Here is a 19,485-nt window from a genome sequence, read left to right on the forward strand (position 1 = left end):
CCACTGAATCTCCGAAAGATAAACGTTTTAAATTAGCTTCGAGTTCACACAAAAAATCCAAAAAACAAAAGAAGCACAAGAAATCGAATAAATGTGACAAATCACACAGAAAACACAAAAAATCGAAAAAACATCACCATAAACACAGTGAATCCTCGGTCTCTGAGGATTTAGGTGATAAACGGCGCAGCTGTCTAAATGAAAAATTCACAGAAATAATGCATAAGGGGAGCAAAGATCTCCCAGCGTTAAACCATGGCGAACATAATTCAAATGGAGGTAGGTTCACTATAACAAAACCCAATGTTCAAACAGACCCGGGTAGTCTGGTGGAGGAAATAACCAAAACCATAAAAAATAATTTAGTGCCCTCTATGGAAATTGCATCATCTGGAAGCGAAAGTGAAGTGTATGTATGTGTTTTTTTTTAATTGAACGTTTTTTAATTTATTATTTGTATAAGCAGTCCCATTGATGTTGCTAGTCCAGACGTTGCCATCATAGAGGATGAACTCAATCTCGAGGAGTTAATGAAGCAAAAGGCTTTACTTCAGGCTCGATTGGGTGCATATTTATCCGAGTCCGATGGTGAAGACAGCGTTTCCAATAAAATACCAATTGTAAACCTTCATTGCGAAACGGTAAAAGTCACTGCTTATGAGGATAAATCCAGAGGTGGAACTGACAACTCAGCTAAAAAGCGTTCGTTGTCATCATCTTCGTCAATCAGTAAAAATGTTATTAGTAAAATAAGTAAAAAACAGATTTCAAATGAACCCGATGTTATATTATTGGATGATTCTAGCGGTGGAAACCGAACTCCTGAATTGAAGCGAAAAAACAACGCGTATATCACACAGATCAAAAGATGAGCGCCTACCATCACCGCAGAGAAAGTCATCGGCAGAGCATTACCACCACCATCATCGTCATTCAGCACCGGAAGCGCAACATACACGTAGACACAGTTCCCGAGATCAGCACACAAATCTTTCCAAGCGTAGTACTAGCCGTAGTCGATCGCAACGACGAGATTCAGAGGCCAACAGCCTTCGAAGTCGCGACGATAGTCACAATCGAGGTAGGCAGCGACGAGGATTGCATGATCAAAACCGTCAAAAAGAAGATCTTCGTTTGGAAATAAATCGAGATAAGGAACGCGAGAGAGAAAATAGTCGCGATCGTGATCGACGTTCGCGAGAGGACCGATTGAGGCCGCAAGATCGTAGTAGGGTTGGCTCTTTTGGTAACTCTCGCGGAAGAGAACGGGAACGTGATCGTGACCGTGATCGAGACCGCCGGATGCGTTCACATAGCCGAAGTAAAGTAGAATCGGATCGGCGTCGGATAGAGCGAGAACGTCAGCGCACTGGAAAAAACGAAAGAGATGGATGGCGAGGAGAAGAGCGTGGGCGCGATCGTGAAAAGGACCGCTACCGGGGCTCATTAAGCGAAGGGCAAAAAGCTGAAATAAGAGAATCGAGCAGCGAAGATGATGGTCATTTGGATATTGACATCAACGAAGACGAAGACGAAGAAGAAAAAATAATTGAAATGCGTCGAAAGCAACGTGAAGAACTATTAAAAGTATGAAAACTTGTGTATACATATATCAGATATTTTACGTTATTAAACATTTTTACAATTTCAGAAACTAGGAGGAAAAACAGAATCATCTTCACCAAGCAAATCCTCGCAACCTAGAAGAGAACGAATCCCTTCTCCAGAAGAACCGAGAATCCAAGACATCGCGCCTTTGCCGAATAATACCCAACCGAAGTCATCAATACAGGTCAGCCGAGAGGAGGAAAATGACCTCGACGACGATAAGAAAACTAAAGGTGGTGCCAGGGAAAAGCGACCGGAATGGGATATGTTTGCCGATCAAGACGTAGACTCGAATTTCGATGTGAGTCGTTGGCTCGTAACTGTCAATCTTCGCATAGTATTCACTTGAAGGGAAATTAAGCGAATGCATTTTATATTTTCCAGTCTCCTAATGCAATAGTGCTGAATAAAACACAAAATGAAAATCCTGCACTGACAGACAACTGGGATGATGCGGAAGGATATTATCGTGTACGTATTGGGGAAAGTCTTGACAACCGTTATGTTGTGAGTGGATATACAGGCCAGGGAGTATTTAGTAATGTAGTGAGAGCTCGTGATCAAGCACGTGGGAATGCAAATGTTGCTGTAAAAATTATACGCAACAACGAGATAATGTAAGATAAAAAATTTATATTTTGAATCCAGGAAATTTTGTTAAACGTAAATTTTCAGGCATAAAACGGGACTGCGTGAATTGGAGATCTTAAAAAAATTGAATGACGCAGATCCAGAAGATAGATTCCATTGCTTACGACTTTTCAGACATTTTTTTTCATAAGCAGGTGGGTACCGCGTTGAGTTAAAGAGGGAAGAATTTAATTTGAAAATTCATACGTCGTCTCTTTTAGCATCTTTGCATGGTGTTCGAGCCGCTATCTATGAACCTTCGGGAAGTGCTTAAAAAGTATGGTAAAAATGTTGGCTTACACATCAAAGCAGTGCGCAGCTATACGCAACAGCTCTTTCTGGCACTTAAGTTGCTTAAAAAGACCGGCATACTTCATGCAGACATTAAACCCGACAACATTCTTGTGAATGATAATAATTTATGTTTAAAGTTATGTGATTTCGGTTCTGCTTCAGCTATTAACGACAACGAAATAACACCATATTTAATATCACGTTTCTATCGTGCGCCCGAAATCATATTAGGCATTACTTACGATTACGGAATTGATATGTGGTCTGCTGGTTGTACAATCTATGAGCTATACACTGGAAAAATTCTGTTTAGTGGAAAGAGCAATAACCAAATGCTGAAATTCTTCATGGACTTAAAAGGTGGAGACTAATAATCAATTACATATCCCTCAGATATGACCTAAAATGCTGATTATCAAGCAATTTGTTATGGGAGAATCTGTTATTAATTAATTTTTATTATATTTTCATCGTTAGGAAAAATTCCAAATCGTATTATTCGGAAAGGTCAATTCAAAGATCAACACTTTGATCAGAGCTGCAACTTTCTTTATCATGAGATTGACAAAATTACGGAAAGGGTAATTATTGCAGTTGATTATGCGTGCACCATATTTTTACTAAAAAATATAAATATTTTTTTAGGAAAAAAATCGTGGTTATGCCTGTAATTAAACCTACACGAAATCTACAACAGGAACTTATTGCTGATCAGAATTTACCAGATGATCAACACCGAAAAGTAACACAACTTAAGGATTTATTGGATAATATATTTGCGCTGGATCCATCGAAAAGAATTTCTTTGAATCAAGCATTAACACATCCTTTTATTCAAGAGAAGATGTAAGCGACCACTTCATGAAAGTGTGTCCTGTTTTAAATTGAGTTGAGAAAATTCGACGCGCCGGCACCAGGCATATACACAATGTAATTCTTTGCTAAAATGCTGCTAGTATTGTATTATATGTTACAATCATGCAGTGTATATAAGGTTTATAAATTAAGTATTATGCAATTTTTAACACCAGATAAAAATTTGTTTACACTGATGCACCTTTTACGTATATTTTACGCATCATGAAAGAGAGTGACAGAACAGCAGCAGAGACAATTGAACTGAGCACATTTTTATTTGAAGTTTAAGTGTAATTAAAATTTACTTTTCCTAAAATCCGCGGCTAGTTTGAGAAAAAATATATTTTGTTGGCCAAAGTACAAAACCAATAGATTTTATCAGCTAATCTGTCAAGCATTCAGTAATAGATTGAAGACAAAATATTAAACGATGTGTACGGAAAAACTTCTAATTTTGTTAGCTTGTGCAGCATTTAAAATTGGAATGTGTTATAATTGAGTTGACTAAATTATTGTGTTTCAAAATCATGAAAACATCAAAATCTATAGTTGTATCATATTAAAAGAACTTAGTTAATATGTAAAATATTGAAGAAGCTTTTCATTTTACTTTTCATTTAATTATATGTACATATATACGCCATGTTTTTGTTCTCCTTAATTTTATCTCATTTCCTTCACAATCTTTTTTTAACGTTGATTGTTCAAGCGCGTGTAATTTATGATGTTCGTATTAACTTAACTGCATTCGAATGGTTATGTAGATGAAGCAAATTCCTTCTGGAATAGAGAAGAAACAACTAAAGCTGGAATTTGATCAGAATATTAACAATAAATTATTGTAAAGGCAATTTCTTTTGCCGTCTTTCCTTACATTGTTTAAAACAAAGAAAAAACTGCTTTTGCGATAAGCTAAATTATTGTTTTTTTTTTTAGTTCAGGTTTTGTTTTGATATTTAAATCTTTATGTTCAACATTAAGGCATCCAGTTTTGGCAAGCAAACAAAGAGTTCATTAAAAAAAAAGTTACTACCAGAAGGCTATTAAAGAAATATTTGCTCTCAATTGATTGTACTACATTTCTCCAATTAAGAAATCCTTCATTACGAATGAATTTTTTTCTTAGCCGGCATGTTGTCACACCAATTAATTTTTAAAATTTCACCAAGCATTACTATAGTATTTGATTTCATTTCAGAATGTCGCTGTGCACCACACGAAAAAGGCGTAGACGTGCTGACGTGCCTCTACCCATGCTGCGTCCAATGTGAGAACAGCATGTTTTTTGTTTATAGCACTGGTAATAATAATTTGGGTTTGAAGTGTATTATACAATACAGTAAAGTAAAAAGTAAAATTTCGTATAAACCTCCAGCTTGGAGCGGCATGAGAATCGATTTGCTGTTGGTATGGCGACGCAAATGATTTTCTATGCCCTGTGCTTCCAATGGAGTAATAAGCGAAACCTAAAAATTTGTAATAGGTTATATTTAAACTAAGTGTTAATTGTTTTTCTTTCAGGCGGATTATTGCACAGCGACGCTAAATTGTAAAAATTAAATCTGTGTAAAAATTGTAGAGTATATTTGGTTGGCAGTAAGTTTATAATTTTTAACTATCAACAATTTTGTACTCTATATAAGCACTTTTTGAATTTTTCTAGGTGTAACGGTGATGTGTTGCTCCGGCTAAGAAACGAAACCATGGCGTTGGAGACGACGAAAGCTAAGTTTACTCTATTCTAAACATTGATAGACAAACCAAACGTTATAAGGTAAATTTGTTGGCTGGAAAAGGCGATAGTGGAACGGCTTACCCAAAAAAGCATATTGAATAAAAAAAAACAGCAATTTAAAGCTTTGGCATGAAATGCTATACATGCTGATATTTAATATTATGCGTTTCGAAATTTACAGCATATGTTAGGATGTGTTTGAATTTAGAAAAGCGGCATAAGTTATATGTGCTCCATGAAATTGTATTGCACCAAGCATTATTTACGCCAGTCAGCAATGATTACGCCAGTAACTACCTTTAATAAAAGCTGCATTAACGGTCTATAAACCCTCTTTAGTATTGTTCGCAACTACATTGAGCAGTCCCTAACAGCTGTAAAAAATGTAAATATAAGAGATATGTACATACATTTATTTCTGAAGTACTCAAAACAAGAAATATTACTGGCCAAATGCAGTTTCAAAATGTTTGTTTTATAATTCAATGCATAATTTCTTTTTCCAGATATACATATGTACATATGCATATATGTAAATCTGGCTTGTTCTGGTTATATACATGACTATAATAGAGGGTGTTTTCGAGCTGCAGTTAATACGGCAATGTTACCTTTTATGAAAGCATCACTTTCTACGCGAAAATTTGGGAGACTGCCTACATCAAGCGTTTGAGGAACAAAATTTTTACAATCAGGTGCTCATCATTGGCTAAACAAAAGCAACATACAATTTTTTCTGCGCAATTTCTGCAGCATTTCAGAAGATTTTAAGTTGAGTATCAATAAAATATCATCAAGAAAGCAAGGCTACAAATTGTGATAATTAACACGTAGCTCGAACACACCCCCACACTGTCGTGGGAATGCTTTTTTGATGCTGTATCCGTTAACGCCTTTTCCTGCTGCCAACAAAATGTGCATATTTCCCTCCCAACTGCTTTTCATATACATATTTCCTAATACAAAATAAACTCAATTTGAATGAAAATAATTTATTATTAGCAATAAAATTAAAATAAATAAATATTGAAGATACTAGATTTCGTAGATAGTCGGTATCTATATCTGCTAATGCTACGTAATTTCTCCTTCTGGAATCGGTAAATGAAGTGCCTCTACGAGTGTTTCGCTTTCACACAAGCTTGGCATTACAGCAGCTAGCTGGCTGCGCAGTATGCATTTCATTGTTTTCACCTTCCAGTTGTTCTCAGCGAATGGATCACGCAATAGGCCAAACGTACACTCAAATACGCCTACACAATTTTGCTCTGTGTGAAGTGTACCACATGCCAATACCAGTACTAGACCATGCACATTCATTCGACCTTGAACACCAGCATGCGTGAGGTTCGGATTGAAGTAGAAGCCAAATTGTTCTTTTGAACCTAAAAGCGTAAAGATTACTTCATCTGCACCTGTACACTCATAATCATTAATTTGATCGGTAGCGGCAATTCGCAACTGTAGTTGGCAATCTGACCAAAAATCATCTGCTTTTACAGTTTGTTTATTTAGGTTATTAAAAAACCATTGAGTAAACTGTCGCGCTAGTAAATGAATGGGATACTGAGTTTCATTCTCTTGTTGTGATGTGCTAAGATTAGTCGTGATGCTAGTGGCTGTATTATTTTCAGTCACATTGGTTAAGCTTGTTATGCTCGTAGTGGTATTAGGTAAAGAGTTATCATTGTTATACTCGAATTTAGAGTTCCAATATTCAATAATTCTACTTATTAAAGCGCCTTTGGTGAAATCTGCATTGACTTGAATTTTACGTTGATGTAAGTATTTAAAAAGCATTTCTCTTGTTATAGCCCGTTTGTTTAGCAGCGTTAGTGTATCTCCAATTTGTATATACACGTAGTCCAGTGCCTCTGCAGTTAAAACGGAATATAAGAAAACAATCGTTTTTAATGACCAAGTCACGCATCCACATTACCTTGCGTTGTTGCTACGTCGCAAATGTTTTTTTGTCACGCTTCTGGCCACTTGCAGCAGTGCCGGTACATTTTGCTCATCTTTTGCCAGAAAATCAACTATACCTAATTTCTCCTGGTCGGTAATTGGCATTTTTCTACATAAATATACCACCTGATTGCCCAGGATTTTGCTGTATTTTGTTTATATGGCGGTGATTCCATCAGCTGTTAATTTGTTTCGTTGCATTCGAAATGTCAAATTAATTTACAGGTGATGATAAGTTTTTTAACTGGTATAAATTCGATTACTTTTAGCAGAGTATATATTTTATAACAGGCTAACCTAATATTCGCGGCTTGCGTTTTGGTACGCATGCCGTCGAATTTGTTTTTTTGCGTCACCCGAAATTCACTTGCATGCGTTTGCATTTGATTTCATTGAGCGAAACGTCAAATCAAAATGTCACGCAGAACAAAAATTGGAAATTTAGTTAGCTTCATACGCACGCCGTTCAATTTCGGTTGATCTCATACAAATTGCATGTGCATGAGAAATTTTTGACAATAAATTGGCGGCGTGCGTGAATATTAGGTTAGCCTGTAACTGCGTTTTAAGCAAAAAAATCACATTCTTTATATTACCCTTATTCATAAAAATGCTTTATATAAGTGGAATACTTTGACATGCGTAATTTTTTAAGTATTTTTTAATACATGCTCGAACCAAGGGTATTTTCAAACGTTGAAGAACCCGCTACCTGCACATACAAAGAACGTAGATAACCTACGTTAGACTATCCACGTTCTTTGTTAAGAACGGAAGACACAAGATCACGCGGGAAGGAAAGAAAGAAAAAATTATTTTCTAGCTGCCGAAATCTCGACGCCATCTTTGTTGTAAGAAGTAAACGGCGAAAACCGCGAAATTGTTGAACGCATGAATAATCATTTTTATTATGCAAATTCTTCTATAAATCATGCCGTTGTGTTAAATTATTCTTTATCTTATGTGTACACACGTTGCCACGGGCGAAAATAAAGAAAATTGCAGTAAAATGCCACCACCAAATTGTAAATAACGAAGAAATCTAAAACGGCTAATGTCAAAATCGTTAAACTTTTTCCCAAAATGCGATTCTAACGGGCTACTCTCCTGCCCGCGTGATCTTGTATTTTTGGTTCATGTTCAGTTTCCAAAAATCATCGATACTTCGACTATTTATACTCGAGTGGAAAATTTATGATGCATCGAAGCAAATCATCGATGTTTTTCCGACATTCCTAGCAATAGGCAAAACGATAATTTCGTATTGAGTTAATAATTGTGCAATACATTTTTAAATTTTGCATTTTGGTTGGAAAAATATGTCGTTGGTTGATAAAAGCGAGGAGCGCGCTTTTATTATCAGTTGCCTCAAAGTGTACAAGGCCCTCCCAGCGTTATGGAACCCGCGTTCGCCAGGATACCGCAACAAAGTTACAAAGAATACGTCGTACGAATTTTTAGTTAACAAATTTCGAGAAAGATATCCAGATATAAGTCGTAAAGGTGTAACCAAGAAAATAAATGCATTGAGAACCAATTTCCGAAAAGAGCTAAAGAGTATGGTGCTAGAATGTCGTAAGAACTCTAAATTATGGTATTTTGACGAAATTAAATTCTTGATCGGCGATGTGGCTACAAAGGAACAGGTAAGCTTCATTGCAATATCTGCTACCAAGCATTTTTCATTTAATATTTTTAGAAATCTGAACTCGAGTATCACGATGAACAACCAATAAATATAGAGGTACTTGAAGAGGACGATTCGTCCGCACCAACTGAGGAATATACTCATATAGAAAGAACAGAGTACAAGGCGCTACCCAAAACTTCAAACATATCAAATCCGAAACCACTTGGAGAATATGAGTTGAAATTGGCCGAGACGTGGGCTATGGAACTGCAAAAAATGACGCCGGAGCAACAGATTTATGCTAAGAAAGCTATCAACGATATAATTTATGAAGGGCAATTAGGAAACCTACACCGAGACAGTGGAAACATATACGCATCCTAAGAAATAAAATAACCAAGATATAAGTATACAAACATATGTATGTAAATGGCTATTAAATGTATTCAATAAGACTTAATTTTAAAGTTAAACAAATGTTAGCTTGTTTTCATTTTGCTCCCCATAATTTTATTCTGGTATATCGCCGCCAGGGACTAACTGCAAAATAAGAAGTACTTTAATTTATCATAAATGCAATAAAGATGTATTTTCATTTATCATACTAACCATTGTTATGTTATTGCCATTGAGTAGTATTTGGTCGAGTTTGGTTATACGACGGCCTTCTGGAGTGTTTTCATATTCCGTCACATCATCTAGCAACATGTTTACAAAATCATCAAAGCCCAATAAAGTACCAACCATTTCTTTGTCGTTCTTCATAATGATGTGTATGCGGGAACCAATGCATTTGTCCACCAATTCTAAAAGGCGGGCCACAAGCGGTTAATGTATTCTTTGATATGCTGAGGAACACTTACCCAGTGGTAGCAAAGTAGATACATTCGAGGGTGGTGGCACAGCAGTCATTTTGGTTACTAAAAATGTGACTACAAATTAATTCCGAATTGCGAGAAAATACAAAAATTATCAACAAAATGCGAAATCTGCTAATCAGCTGTGCCGGTCAACAGGGTTGTTGTTTTTTTTATTTATTCCTGGCGATAAATAGTTCTCGTACTCGTATTGGTACATAACCTCGACACTACACGATCAAGAACTTGCGTTCAATTTACTTAAGAACGAAATACAACCATATTGAGGCCATACCAAATAAAACGATGTGGCTTTGCGTGACGTTCATAACTTTTTCAGCAAACCGCAAGACGCATAAGGTTCGCCATAATGAACGTCAAGGAAACAATTTCGTACTGCTTGATTACTCATGAAAATTACCGTGGATTTCATATATTTAATTTTAAAAATATCAGCAATGTAATTAAGTTTTATGTTACTGCATGAAAAGTCGAATTCGAAAGAAACCAAATAAAAATTAAACCAGCTGATGGTCAAAGCGCGCAAAAAGATACCAGGACCTCTTCTTTTCGCTTCGCGCTGCAGCTAAAACGATCTATTACTATGCTTATACTTCTCTTCTACTTGGTTATATTCAACAAGTATAAACGGTAAATTTTCAACTCGAGTTATAAAACCCAATGCAACCCTGACTAACACTTCTAAAATCGTTTATGCACAAACTTCAACCCGTCTTAAGATTTCTACCGGTGTAGAAAAAAGTGTACATTCTATCCGAGGAGACTTGCTAACTCGATTAGGCCCTGTCTTCACAGGAAAACACTGATGTCGTGATAACCATGTCACAAAATATGATGCTAATGGAGACCGCTTATTTCTCATGGGCTCCAATATATGGCAATGTGATAGTTTGCCAGCCATATTTTCATTTGAAAGAAAGCGTGCTGGTGGTCAATTCGATAAAATTTTGGTATCAAATCAAAATAAAAATCTGTTTCCTATTGGACTATTTATGATTACGTTTAAGAAATTTTTCAGCAAGTTTTTTAAAGATTTAAATGTTTTTAAAGCCGAAATTGAGAGAATGTTGTCTGGTGGCGTCATGCGGCAAATGCTTATTTCAAGACATCGAAGTGCCCACACACAAAAACTTTCAATAATATTGCTCGTCAAAGTGGCAGTTGGTAGGCCATCGATGTTTGCCTGTGGCGTTCTGCGGTTAGAAAAGGTGCTTATCCATTTTGGTTGAATTTACCCGAGTAGAAAAGAAGCATAACCATAGTACATGTGGCGCATTTCGCGCATTTTCATATATTTTATCCTATTTGGCAAAGCGAACCTGTCAATCAAAGCGAAGTAAGCGTTTTATCTGCCATAGCCTTTAGTTTCATGTCTATTATGCCCAGCGTTGCCATTTTTTTTTTAAACTGAACATTTTTGGGAAAAATTGTATTTTCGACCAAAAACTCTAGCTTTCAAAAACGAAAAGTTTTTAAAAAATTAGGGTTTTAAAACTTTATTAAACATAAACATGTGATTCAGTATTTAGTTTAGTTTTATTTCTTCTTTTCTCTTAAACATCCAAGTTGAACTAAAAATGTGGTTGCTACTTTTTTAAAAGAGTAATGAAAAGTTTGGAAAAGAATGGAAAACCTTGCATCTTTTAAAATACCGCTTACTCCAGTAAAAAACTGATACAAATTAATTTATACCAAAACTTTCAATATTATCTACTCCCCATTATTTACTATTTAATAAAAGGTTAATAAAACCATTACTTTTCATATAACAAAATGCTTTCTTGTTCTAAAATTTCAATTTGCTTGCTGAATGCTTTATCATATATAATTAGGATATCTAAAACCACAAATATAAAATTTCAGAACGCCCAATTTTTTTTCAATTTCAAATCATTTAAAATTTTCAATAACTTCACTTCTTACTTAACGGTTAAACAATTAAAAAACGTGTCCAGTAGTTTACAAAGGTATCCAAACGTCTTTGCGAATATATTTTTAGGAAGACCTTTATACCAAAATTGAGCGAAAACCATATAAATACGATACTATCGACGATATATCGCTAGTTTGGAAAATAATATCGAATACAATCGATGGTCTGACTATCGATAATCTTGCACCTCTAATATGTATTAGAGTGGTCCAAAGTAAAGTAAAGTAAAGTCGGAATTTTAATGCCGCCTCTCGCTGGGATTTTTCTATACCGAAAAAATATACAACTATATTTTATTTTGAAATCAAAAAATATTTAGGGAGTCTCAAAACGCTCACAGTTTTTCATATATTTTATATGTGGGAAAAACAAGTTTTCATATAAATGGTATATAATTCTTGAAAATCAATATTTTTCGATCGGAAAAATGTGGTTCTCTTCCTGAACCATCCACTATTAATATCCAATTGTTTATTTAACAATTTTTTAGTACTAAAGATTTTTTATTGATCCCCACCTCCCACCGCTTTAATTTTCTGGTTACTTTGGCGGACCTACAAAATATCGTTACATTGAAACAAAAAAAAAATTGTTAAAGAAACTATTGTGCATTATTATTGGAAATATCCTGAAGGGAAACAGAGGTTTCCGATCGAAAAATATTGATTTTCAAGATATTTACACCATTTCTCCGAAATACATGGAAAACTTTGAGCGCTTTGAGCACTGCCTAAATTTTTTTTATCTCAAAATAAAAAAAATAGGGGTATATTTTTTCGGTATAATCCTAGGGGTGGCGGCATTAAAATTCCGACTTTACTTTTTTTTACATGAATTTTAGGACCACCCTAATATGTATGTATGAATGCACCTTACTAGAACCGTTCCTGGAGCCGAAAGGAAAAGTCTTTCTGATTTTCAATTTCCTATTTTAATTTTCAGCTCCATGACGTGGCTGTAAGAAAAATCAAAATAATTGGACGAAATTTTATTTTTCGATAAATCTTTCCTAAAACATCTCACAAATGCTTAAGCCGCTTCTAACTAAAGTGAAGTTTTGTGGCATACATATTTGCTGCCTCGTTCAGTGTGAACACCAACTGTTTAGCACAATTCCTATTTCATTTATTTTTACAACAGAAAAGAAAAAAATAATAAAATAAAAAACCATCCACAAACATGAAATATTAGCCAAACGCTAAACGTCAACAGCTGGTTATCGATAACTTAATACATAATTTGTTTGTTTTTGTATTGCACCGGGTACTAACGCCTGCGCATAGGCTACGACTTTCTAATTGCAACATGTGCGCCATAAAGACAGTTGTCGTAGAAACACAAATACATACATATAGGCATACATATGCAATTGCCAACAACCGCTAGAGATGAGACATTTTTCGCTGACGGCCTAAAAACATTGACGTTATGGAAACGATGCGATAAACAATAATAAAAAATGTTTAAAGCAACGGTGGTTGGTCGAAACAAAACACAATATCATAAGAATACAACAAGTAATACGTACATATATTTGAACATACATAAGTATAATATGTATGCATGTATGTATATCCACAAATATGCATATATTCTGCCCTTTTGTGGCCCAGAGTACCACAGTATCGTTTATGACTTTGGCTTGCGCAGAACAACGAACGGAAACCGAAAACTTAAAATATTACCTATGTATGTAGTATGTATATCACATTATGAAAATGAAAAAAAAATAATAATTGCATTAAAAAAAAATGTTAAAAGAGGAAACCGGATATAATAACATTTGCATGTTGAATGAATAAACGCAGTGAAGCATGAAAAATACAAAAGCGAAAATGCTTAACATTTAGTGTGTTTGCTGCTGGAATATGTATTGCAGTCATTCCATAGATCTTTGTACATATAGAAATTATATAATTTTAATAAAAATAAATTGTAAAATACAAAATTTTCAATAATTACATAAAAGTGCAAACGGAAGTGGAGCTAATACAAATAGCCAATAGAAATCAATATAATACAGCAATTGTGTATCCCAGAATGTGTACATCCACATTTATTCGGCGACTGATTCTTTAAATTTGCCAAAGTCGAAAACTTGCACAAAATGTGCAAAATGTAATGTAAAGTTTAAGTTACAAATAATTTGCCAAATTTTAACTTAAAATAATTCTATACTAAATCGAATGCACAATGGCCACGGTCAATGCAAATCCCATCAGCACCAGTTGTCAAAGCATCGCCTCGGCTGGCGGGCCGAGTGGTGGCAGTTTGGGTACGGTTGTTATTGGCGGCGCGACAACGGGCCAACGTTCGACAACCCACTATGTCAATGGCACTGGTAGTTTGGGCCGTCTCAAGTATCATCATAAGCATAAGAGTCTGGATGCAAGCGATGAGGAGCTCGATTATTCACAGGTATGTAACTGCATTTACTGACCTGCAGGCAATGCGTTAATATGTACATATGTACATATGTATGTATATATATTGCCTTTTGTGTACACACATGCATACATATATAACTTGTGCAAACCTAGCAAAAAATCGGTAATCGCTTTTAGAGGGGTAACGTGTTCTAGAACGCATTGCCTTATAATGTCTTCTAATTTTTTCGCTTCTTTTGGGCATTGCCGGTAATGTGGCTAGAGAATACCGTTAATTTTTGGGATTTTTTTTTTTGTTCGCGATGCTAGGCATTCTCTTCTATATAGAAAAATTGTCGAGTTCACTTCGTATGGGAAAATATGCGTGACACCGCCAGCAAAAAAAAAAAAAAAAAAAAAAAAAAACTTAAAAATGAACGGTATTTTGTAGCCAATTGAAACTTGCACTTTATTCTACTAAAATTGAATGGGCTACAAAAAATTTTTTCTAAAAACTCTGAATAAAAAGTTTGAAAATTTGGTGAAACCTTGTCGAATTTTTATAATTTTTGTTCAAAGTTTGAAAAACGTATTTATATAATGTTTGTTGTATAACTAGCCACGATTTTATAAAAAAATATTAAACATAAAATAACCTAAAGAAATATAGCCAAAATTCTTAAAAGTACGACGAGTCTATTATTTCTGCCGCCAGTGTATGTACATACTAGGAATTCCGGTATCCCGGCCTTTTTAAGGTTTATTGGCACATAATCCCAGGATTTTCGAGATTTGTAATTTGCATTGATGGCAATAATAGAAGCCCTTTTCTTAACCATTATTGGCTATATTTCTTTTTTTTTTTTTAATAATTAATATTTTTTTATAGATGTCTAGCTCATTATACATGTAACACCGCGCGATAGTAAATTTTAAACACAAATATCAATATATTCGCGAATTCATGGGCCAAATATAGTAAAATTGCGTTTTCAGTTTTTCACTCTGACGTCAGTAATTCAAAAATGATTTTAAAAATTCAGAAAAAATTTAATTTAAACATATTCAAGTTTTTGGTGCAGAAGGACTGGTAAGTATTGGAAATGTCCTTTTAAAATTTTATCCTTGAAATTTCGCAATATTTGCTTTTGACGAAATCATATGTTAAAGACTTATATAAACTCGATAACATCCTCGAATTTCGCCCTGCTATCTTTACCACCTACTCGTTTATTTACCAACTCCTCCTTGTGAATCCAAACAATTTTAATTGTGTTAAATTCTAAAAAAATTTCATCTAGCATTTTGTACCCATATTTTTATTCTACATTGCATTGAATTTTTTAAATAAATTTTGGAATCAATCATATATTTGAAATTACAAAGTCCATTAAAATTAGTCCTGATGTCAGAGAGAAAAAATAACTTAAAATAAAAAACTAAGTTTCAAACCCATTTATTTATTATTTATTTTATGGTAAGAGAACTCCTCAAACAATATAGACATGCCCATGTTAAAATGATGCCTTCTTGAAGCGAAAGGGTAAGTGATTCCCATCGCCTAATTCGATTTCGTTTTAATTTCTGTGGTAATCGTTTTTTTTTTTTGTTGGGAATATACCTATGTATGTATGTATGTATCTAAATTAGACTGTGTCAAATAAAACAAATGTTTTGTTTCTTTCGGTCCCATATGAAAATTTCGCTGTCGGCCACAAAAAAAATAATAGTGGCAAAATTTCAGCCCTCTATTTCCATTTTTCAGTTAGCGCTACAAGAATTCGAATTTTTAATGAACAAATTTTTTTCTGCTACTTTTTTTTCAAGAAACAATTAAATATGTATATGTATATAACAAATAAAAACAAACAACTTTGTAGCCCATTCAATTCTAGTATAACAAGTTCAAGTTTGAACTATCTAGGATATACCGTTGAATTTTGGCTATTTTTTTTTGGCTGACAGCGTCAGTAATTTATTTTTTCATACAAATTGTGTTCGACGGCTCATTTGCACGGAAAAAAATGAGCGAAAAATTAAAGAAAAGGAAACAAATCAACGGTATGTCAACGGTGTTAAACTTTGGTAGGTCTTATTTGGCCCACCCTGAACATACATACATACATATCGCATACACATTTGTATGAAAACTCTGTGCAAACTTTCTTCTTTTCTAATTGTAACAAATAACTAGTAATTTACAACCGCAATATGACAGTTAATTGAAGACACAGGAAGCCTTATTACCCATGGACTTATTAACGTTATTACCAATTCTATTAAGTGCATTCAATACATACATATGTATGAACTAATTTTGCACCCAAGAGCGCGTCTGGAAGTCCAATAATTACCAGAGCATTCATACATATGCTACTGGTGAACTTCCTAAGCTAATGAATCTAGTTTCTTTTACACTACCGGCAAAAAGTATTGGCAAAGCAAATTTTTCACAATATGTGCATACATTTTTATACCCGAGCGCACTTGTGCACAAGGGTATTATAACTTTGTTCACATAACGGTTGTTTGTAACAGGCAAAACGAATCGAGATAGATATAGACAAATGTATACATAAATGATCAGAATGAAAAGAGAAATCGATTAAGCGGTGACTGTCTGTCCGTCCGTCCGTCCGTCTGTGCACACGATAACTCGAGTAAAAATTGATATATCTTAACGAAACTTGGTACGTGGACTTCTTTTGGGCGTAGGACGGATGGTATTGAAAATGGGCGAAATCGGACAATAACCACGCCTACCTCCCATATAACGGTAATTTTAAGAAATACGAAAACTGCGATATTTTAGTAACTACTGAAGATAATTCATTCAAAATTGATACTTACAATGAGTTTCAGACGGAAAAGATGAATATTATAAATTTTTGGAAAATGGGCGTAGCCACGCCCACTTATGGTTACATGTGTATATCTTGGTAACCGCTACACCAATTTCTTCCAAACTTGGCACAGTTGTTGGCCTTAGTACAGCATACTAAATGGCTGAAAATTTAAAAAATCGGACAATAACCACGCCTACCTCCCATATAACGGTAATTTTCAGAAAAAACGAAAACTGCGATATTTTAGTAACTACTGAAGATAATTCAGTCAAAATTGATGTTTGCAATGAGTTTTAGACGAAAATTAAGAATATTACAAAATTTTGGCAAATGGGCGTAGCCACGCTCACTTATGGTTACATGTGTATATCTTGGTAAACGCTACACCAATTTCTTCCAAAACTTGGCACAGTTGTTGGTCCTGGTACAGCATACCAAATGGCCGAAAATTTCTAAAATCGGACAATAACCACGCCCACATCCCATATAACGGTAATTTCGAGAAATACAAAATCTTCGATAAATCAGTAAATATTGAAGCTAATTTATTCAAAACTGATGGTTGCAACAATTCTTTACCAAGAAATATGTTTATGACAAAATTTTGGAAAATGGGCGTAGCACCGCCCACTTGTGATCACATATTTGTATCTCGCTAACCGTTCTAGCAATTTGTACCAAGCTCGGTATGGTTATTGTGCTTGCCACATAAAAGCAAACCGTTGAAAATTGTTGAAATCGGACTAAAATTGAGGCCGCTTTTCATATAACGGTAAATTTCAGAAATGCTTGAAATTTCAATATTTCGAAATTTAAGGACGCTAATTTACTTAAAATGTATACACCCCGGCTTACCATGTAGCGGTAGCTTTCGGAAAGGTGGAAAACATATATTTAATACTTGCGCCGGGTATTTAATGTTCGGCTCCGCCCGAACTTAGACTTTCTTACTTGTTTTCCTAATATTTTTACGCCAATTTTTTATAAAAATTCGGTTCATTCTACAACAAAAAAAAGACAAAAAATATAATTCCTAAACTTTGTGCAAAACTCGCGAAAATGCAGCAAATTTTCATGCAAATTTTAAACTTTTTAATCAGATTTTTTAGAATTTTTTTGAGTATGCAATTTTTTCAGCCCATTAAATTCTGGAAAAAAACTGCAAGTTCGGAGTTAGCCAAGATTTGCATTGATTTTTGAGAATTTTTTCTGTGCAAGGTGTTTTGCATTTTTCCATATACAAGTAAAGTATTTTTGAATTTTTTTTTTGTATGGAAGAGACTGTGTGAAAAAAATTGCCAAAAATCAACGGTAATTCCTAGCTACTACAAACTCTTCATACTCAAAAAGATTCTAAAAAATCTTATTAAAAAATTGAAAATTTGCATACAAATTTTCTGAATTTTCGTGAGTTTTGCACAAAGTTTAGGAATTATATTTTTATGTTTTTTGTTGTAGAATGAACCATATTTTTATGAAAAATTAGCGGAAAAATATTGAAAAAAAATTGTTGCATATAGTGTGAACAGTTCGCTTTGCTAATACTTTTTTACATATTTAAAAACGAATTCTTCTCTGCAGCAAGAATTATTCTAAGTAGCAGCATTTTTATTTATTGGCTAGCTATTGAACAATTTTTCTAATTCTGAACAAAAATTGTCAATTCCCTGCCTTCTGTGCTTATTATTGGCCTCGAGTACAGACAGATCCTCAACAGAATTAAAAAAACCATACAAAAAAAAAATAAATATCTCTTTCGAATTTCTAAGCTGAGTCGGCCGCTAAATCCAAAAACATAGTTCGGCTTTTACACTCATATTTCCTCGTCATGTACATGTCTGGCATTTGTATTAGTGACAATTTTGAATTGATTTTTTCGCTTTATTTTAAAATAATTTGAAATTGGAGTTTCAAGTACCTACCTAATGATACTAGACTTAAACTGCCTAGGCTAAAGCTTAAAAGTAAGTTCTAGTAAGTTCAGTCTTTAAAAGTGTATTCTGGTCACACTGGAGCGTGCACATATACATAAATTACGGCAAATACGGCTTTATTGCGCACAGAATGCAGGTTTAGCCCACCCCGTATATGAAATTTTTAACTGGATTTTCCTACAGGAAATCAAGTAATATGTACAAGTAGATGAATATACATATGTACATACGTATGTATAAACCCTGTAGGGAAGCCCCGAACTGGTGAACCAAATTTATAGCTCCGCATCAGGTCTTTATCGCCAAAAAACGAACCAGTTCGGTAGTAACTAGATCGCCACCAGTTCAAAAGCAGCAAAATGTGTTACTTTTAAAAAACAATTTTAATTTTTAATGACGAATTTAGGACTGGTTCGAAACTATCATAAAAGGGATACAGAATGAACTAGATCTCATCTGGCGAATTTAGAACTAGTTTGAAACTATCGAAAAAGGGATGCAGCGGGGGGACAATTTTCAATTCCTATCGCCGTGTTAAATTCGCCAGCTGTTGCATTCAAAAAAGATTTATCGCGAACCAGTCGTGGGTCTAAATGTACTACTACAAACGCACCAGCTCAGAACTGGAGACTTTCCCCACAGGGAATGTACAAGTATATAGTAAGTTGGCTTCGTTTTGAAGGGTTTAAAAGTGTTAAAGTGTGGGGCACATGTGTGGTCAAGTGCATTAGCACAACTCAATCAAGTGTTCATAATCTGTAAAAAAAAAGCTTCATTGAACGATTATATAGTAGTTAAAGCGATACAT

The 19,485-nt window shown here is 34.5% G+C and overlaps 3 protein-coding genes and 1 pseudogene across 3 annotated transcripts; 2 read left to right on the forward strand and 2 right to left on the reverse strand.

Annotated features, from left to right (window-relative positions):
• The first annotated feature begins 5 nt into the window (after window positions 1-5).
• Window positions 6-3,976, forward strand: LOC118754379 (annotated as a pseudogene).
• A 2,125-nt stretch (window positions 3,977-6,101) lies between these two features.
• LOC118754380 (uncharacterized protein C3orf38 homolog) lies at window positions 6,102-7,287 on the reverse strand. Its single transcript, XM_036489250.1, is given in 3 exon segments — window positions 6,102-6,999; window positions 7,065-7,095; window positions 7,097-7,287. Coding segments are annotated over 3 exon segments (930 nt in total). The 5' UTR covers window positions 7,196-7,287; the 3' UTR covers window positions 6,102-6,199.
• A 966-nt stretch (window positions 7,288-8,253) lies between these two features.
• On the forward strand, window positions 8,254-9,197 carry LOC118754381. Its single transcript, XM_036489251.1, has 2 exons — window positions 8,254-8,736; window positions 8,790-9,197. The coding sequence occupies exons 1-2, from the start codon at window positions 8,410-8,412 to the stop codon at window positions 9,102-9,104; spliced, it is 642 nt and encodes a 213-aa protein (XP_036345144.1). The 5' UTR covers window positions 8,254-8,409; the 3' UTR covers window positions 9,105-9,197.
• LOC118754383 (U6 snRNA-associated Sm-like protein LSm5) lies at window positions 9,125-9,743 on the reverse strand. Its single transcript, XM_036489252.1, has 3 exons — window positions 9,584-9,743; window positions 9,330-9,526; window positions 9,125-9,260 (listed from the first exon to the last, which is right to left on the reverse strand). Exons 1-3 carry the CDS (start codon window positions 9,630-9,632, stop codon window positions 9,231-9,233), a joined length of 276 nt encoding a protein of 91 aa, XP_036345145.1. The 5' UTR covers window positions 9,633-9,743; the 3' UTR covers window positions 9,125-9,230.
• Between the last annotated feature and the right edge of the window lie 9,742 nt (window positions 9,744-19,485).

This window comes from Rhagoletis pomonella, unplaced genomic scaffold (assembly GCF_013731165.1).
Source record: "Rhagoletis pomonella isolate Grant_MI unplaced genomic scaffold, Rhpom_1.0 Rhpom_scaffold_03810, whole genome shotgun sequence".
NCBI classification, from domain to species: Eukaryota; Metazoa; Arthropoda; class Insecta; order Diptera; family Tephritidae; genus Rhagoletis; species Rhagoletis pomonella.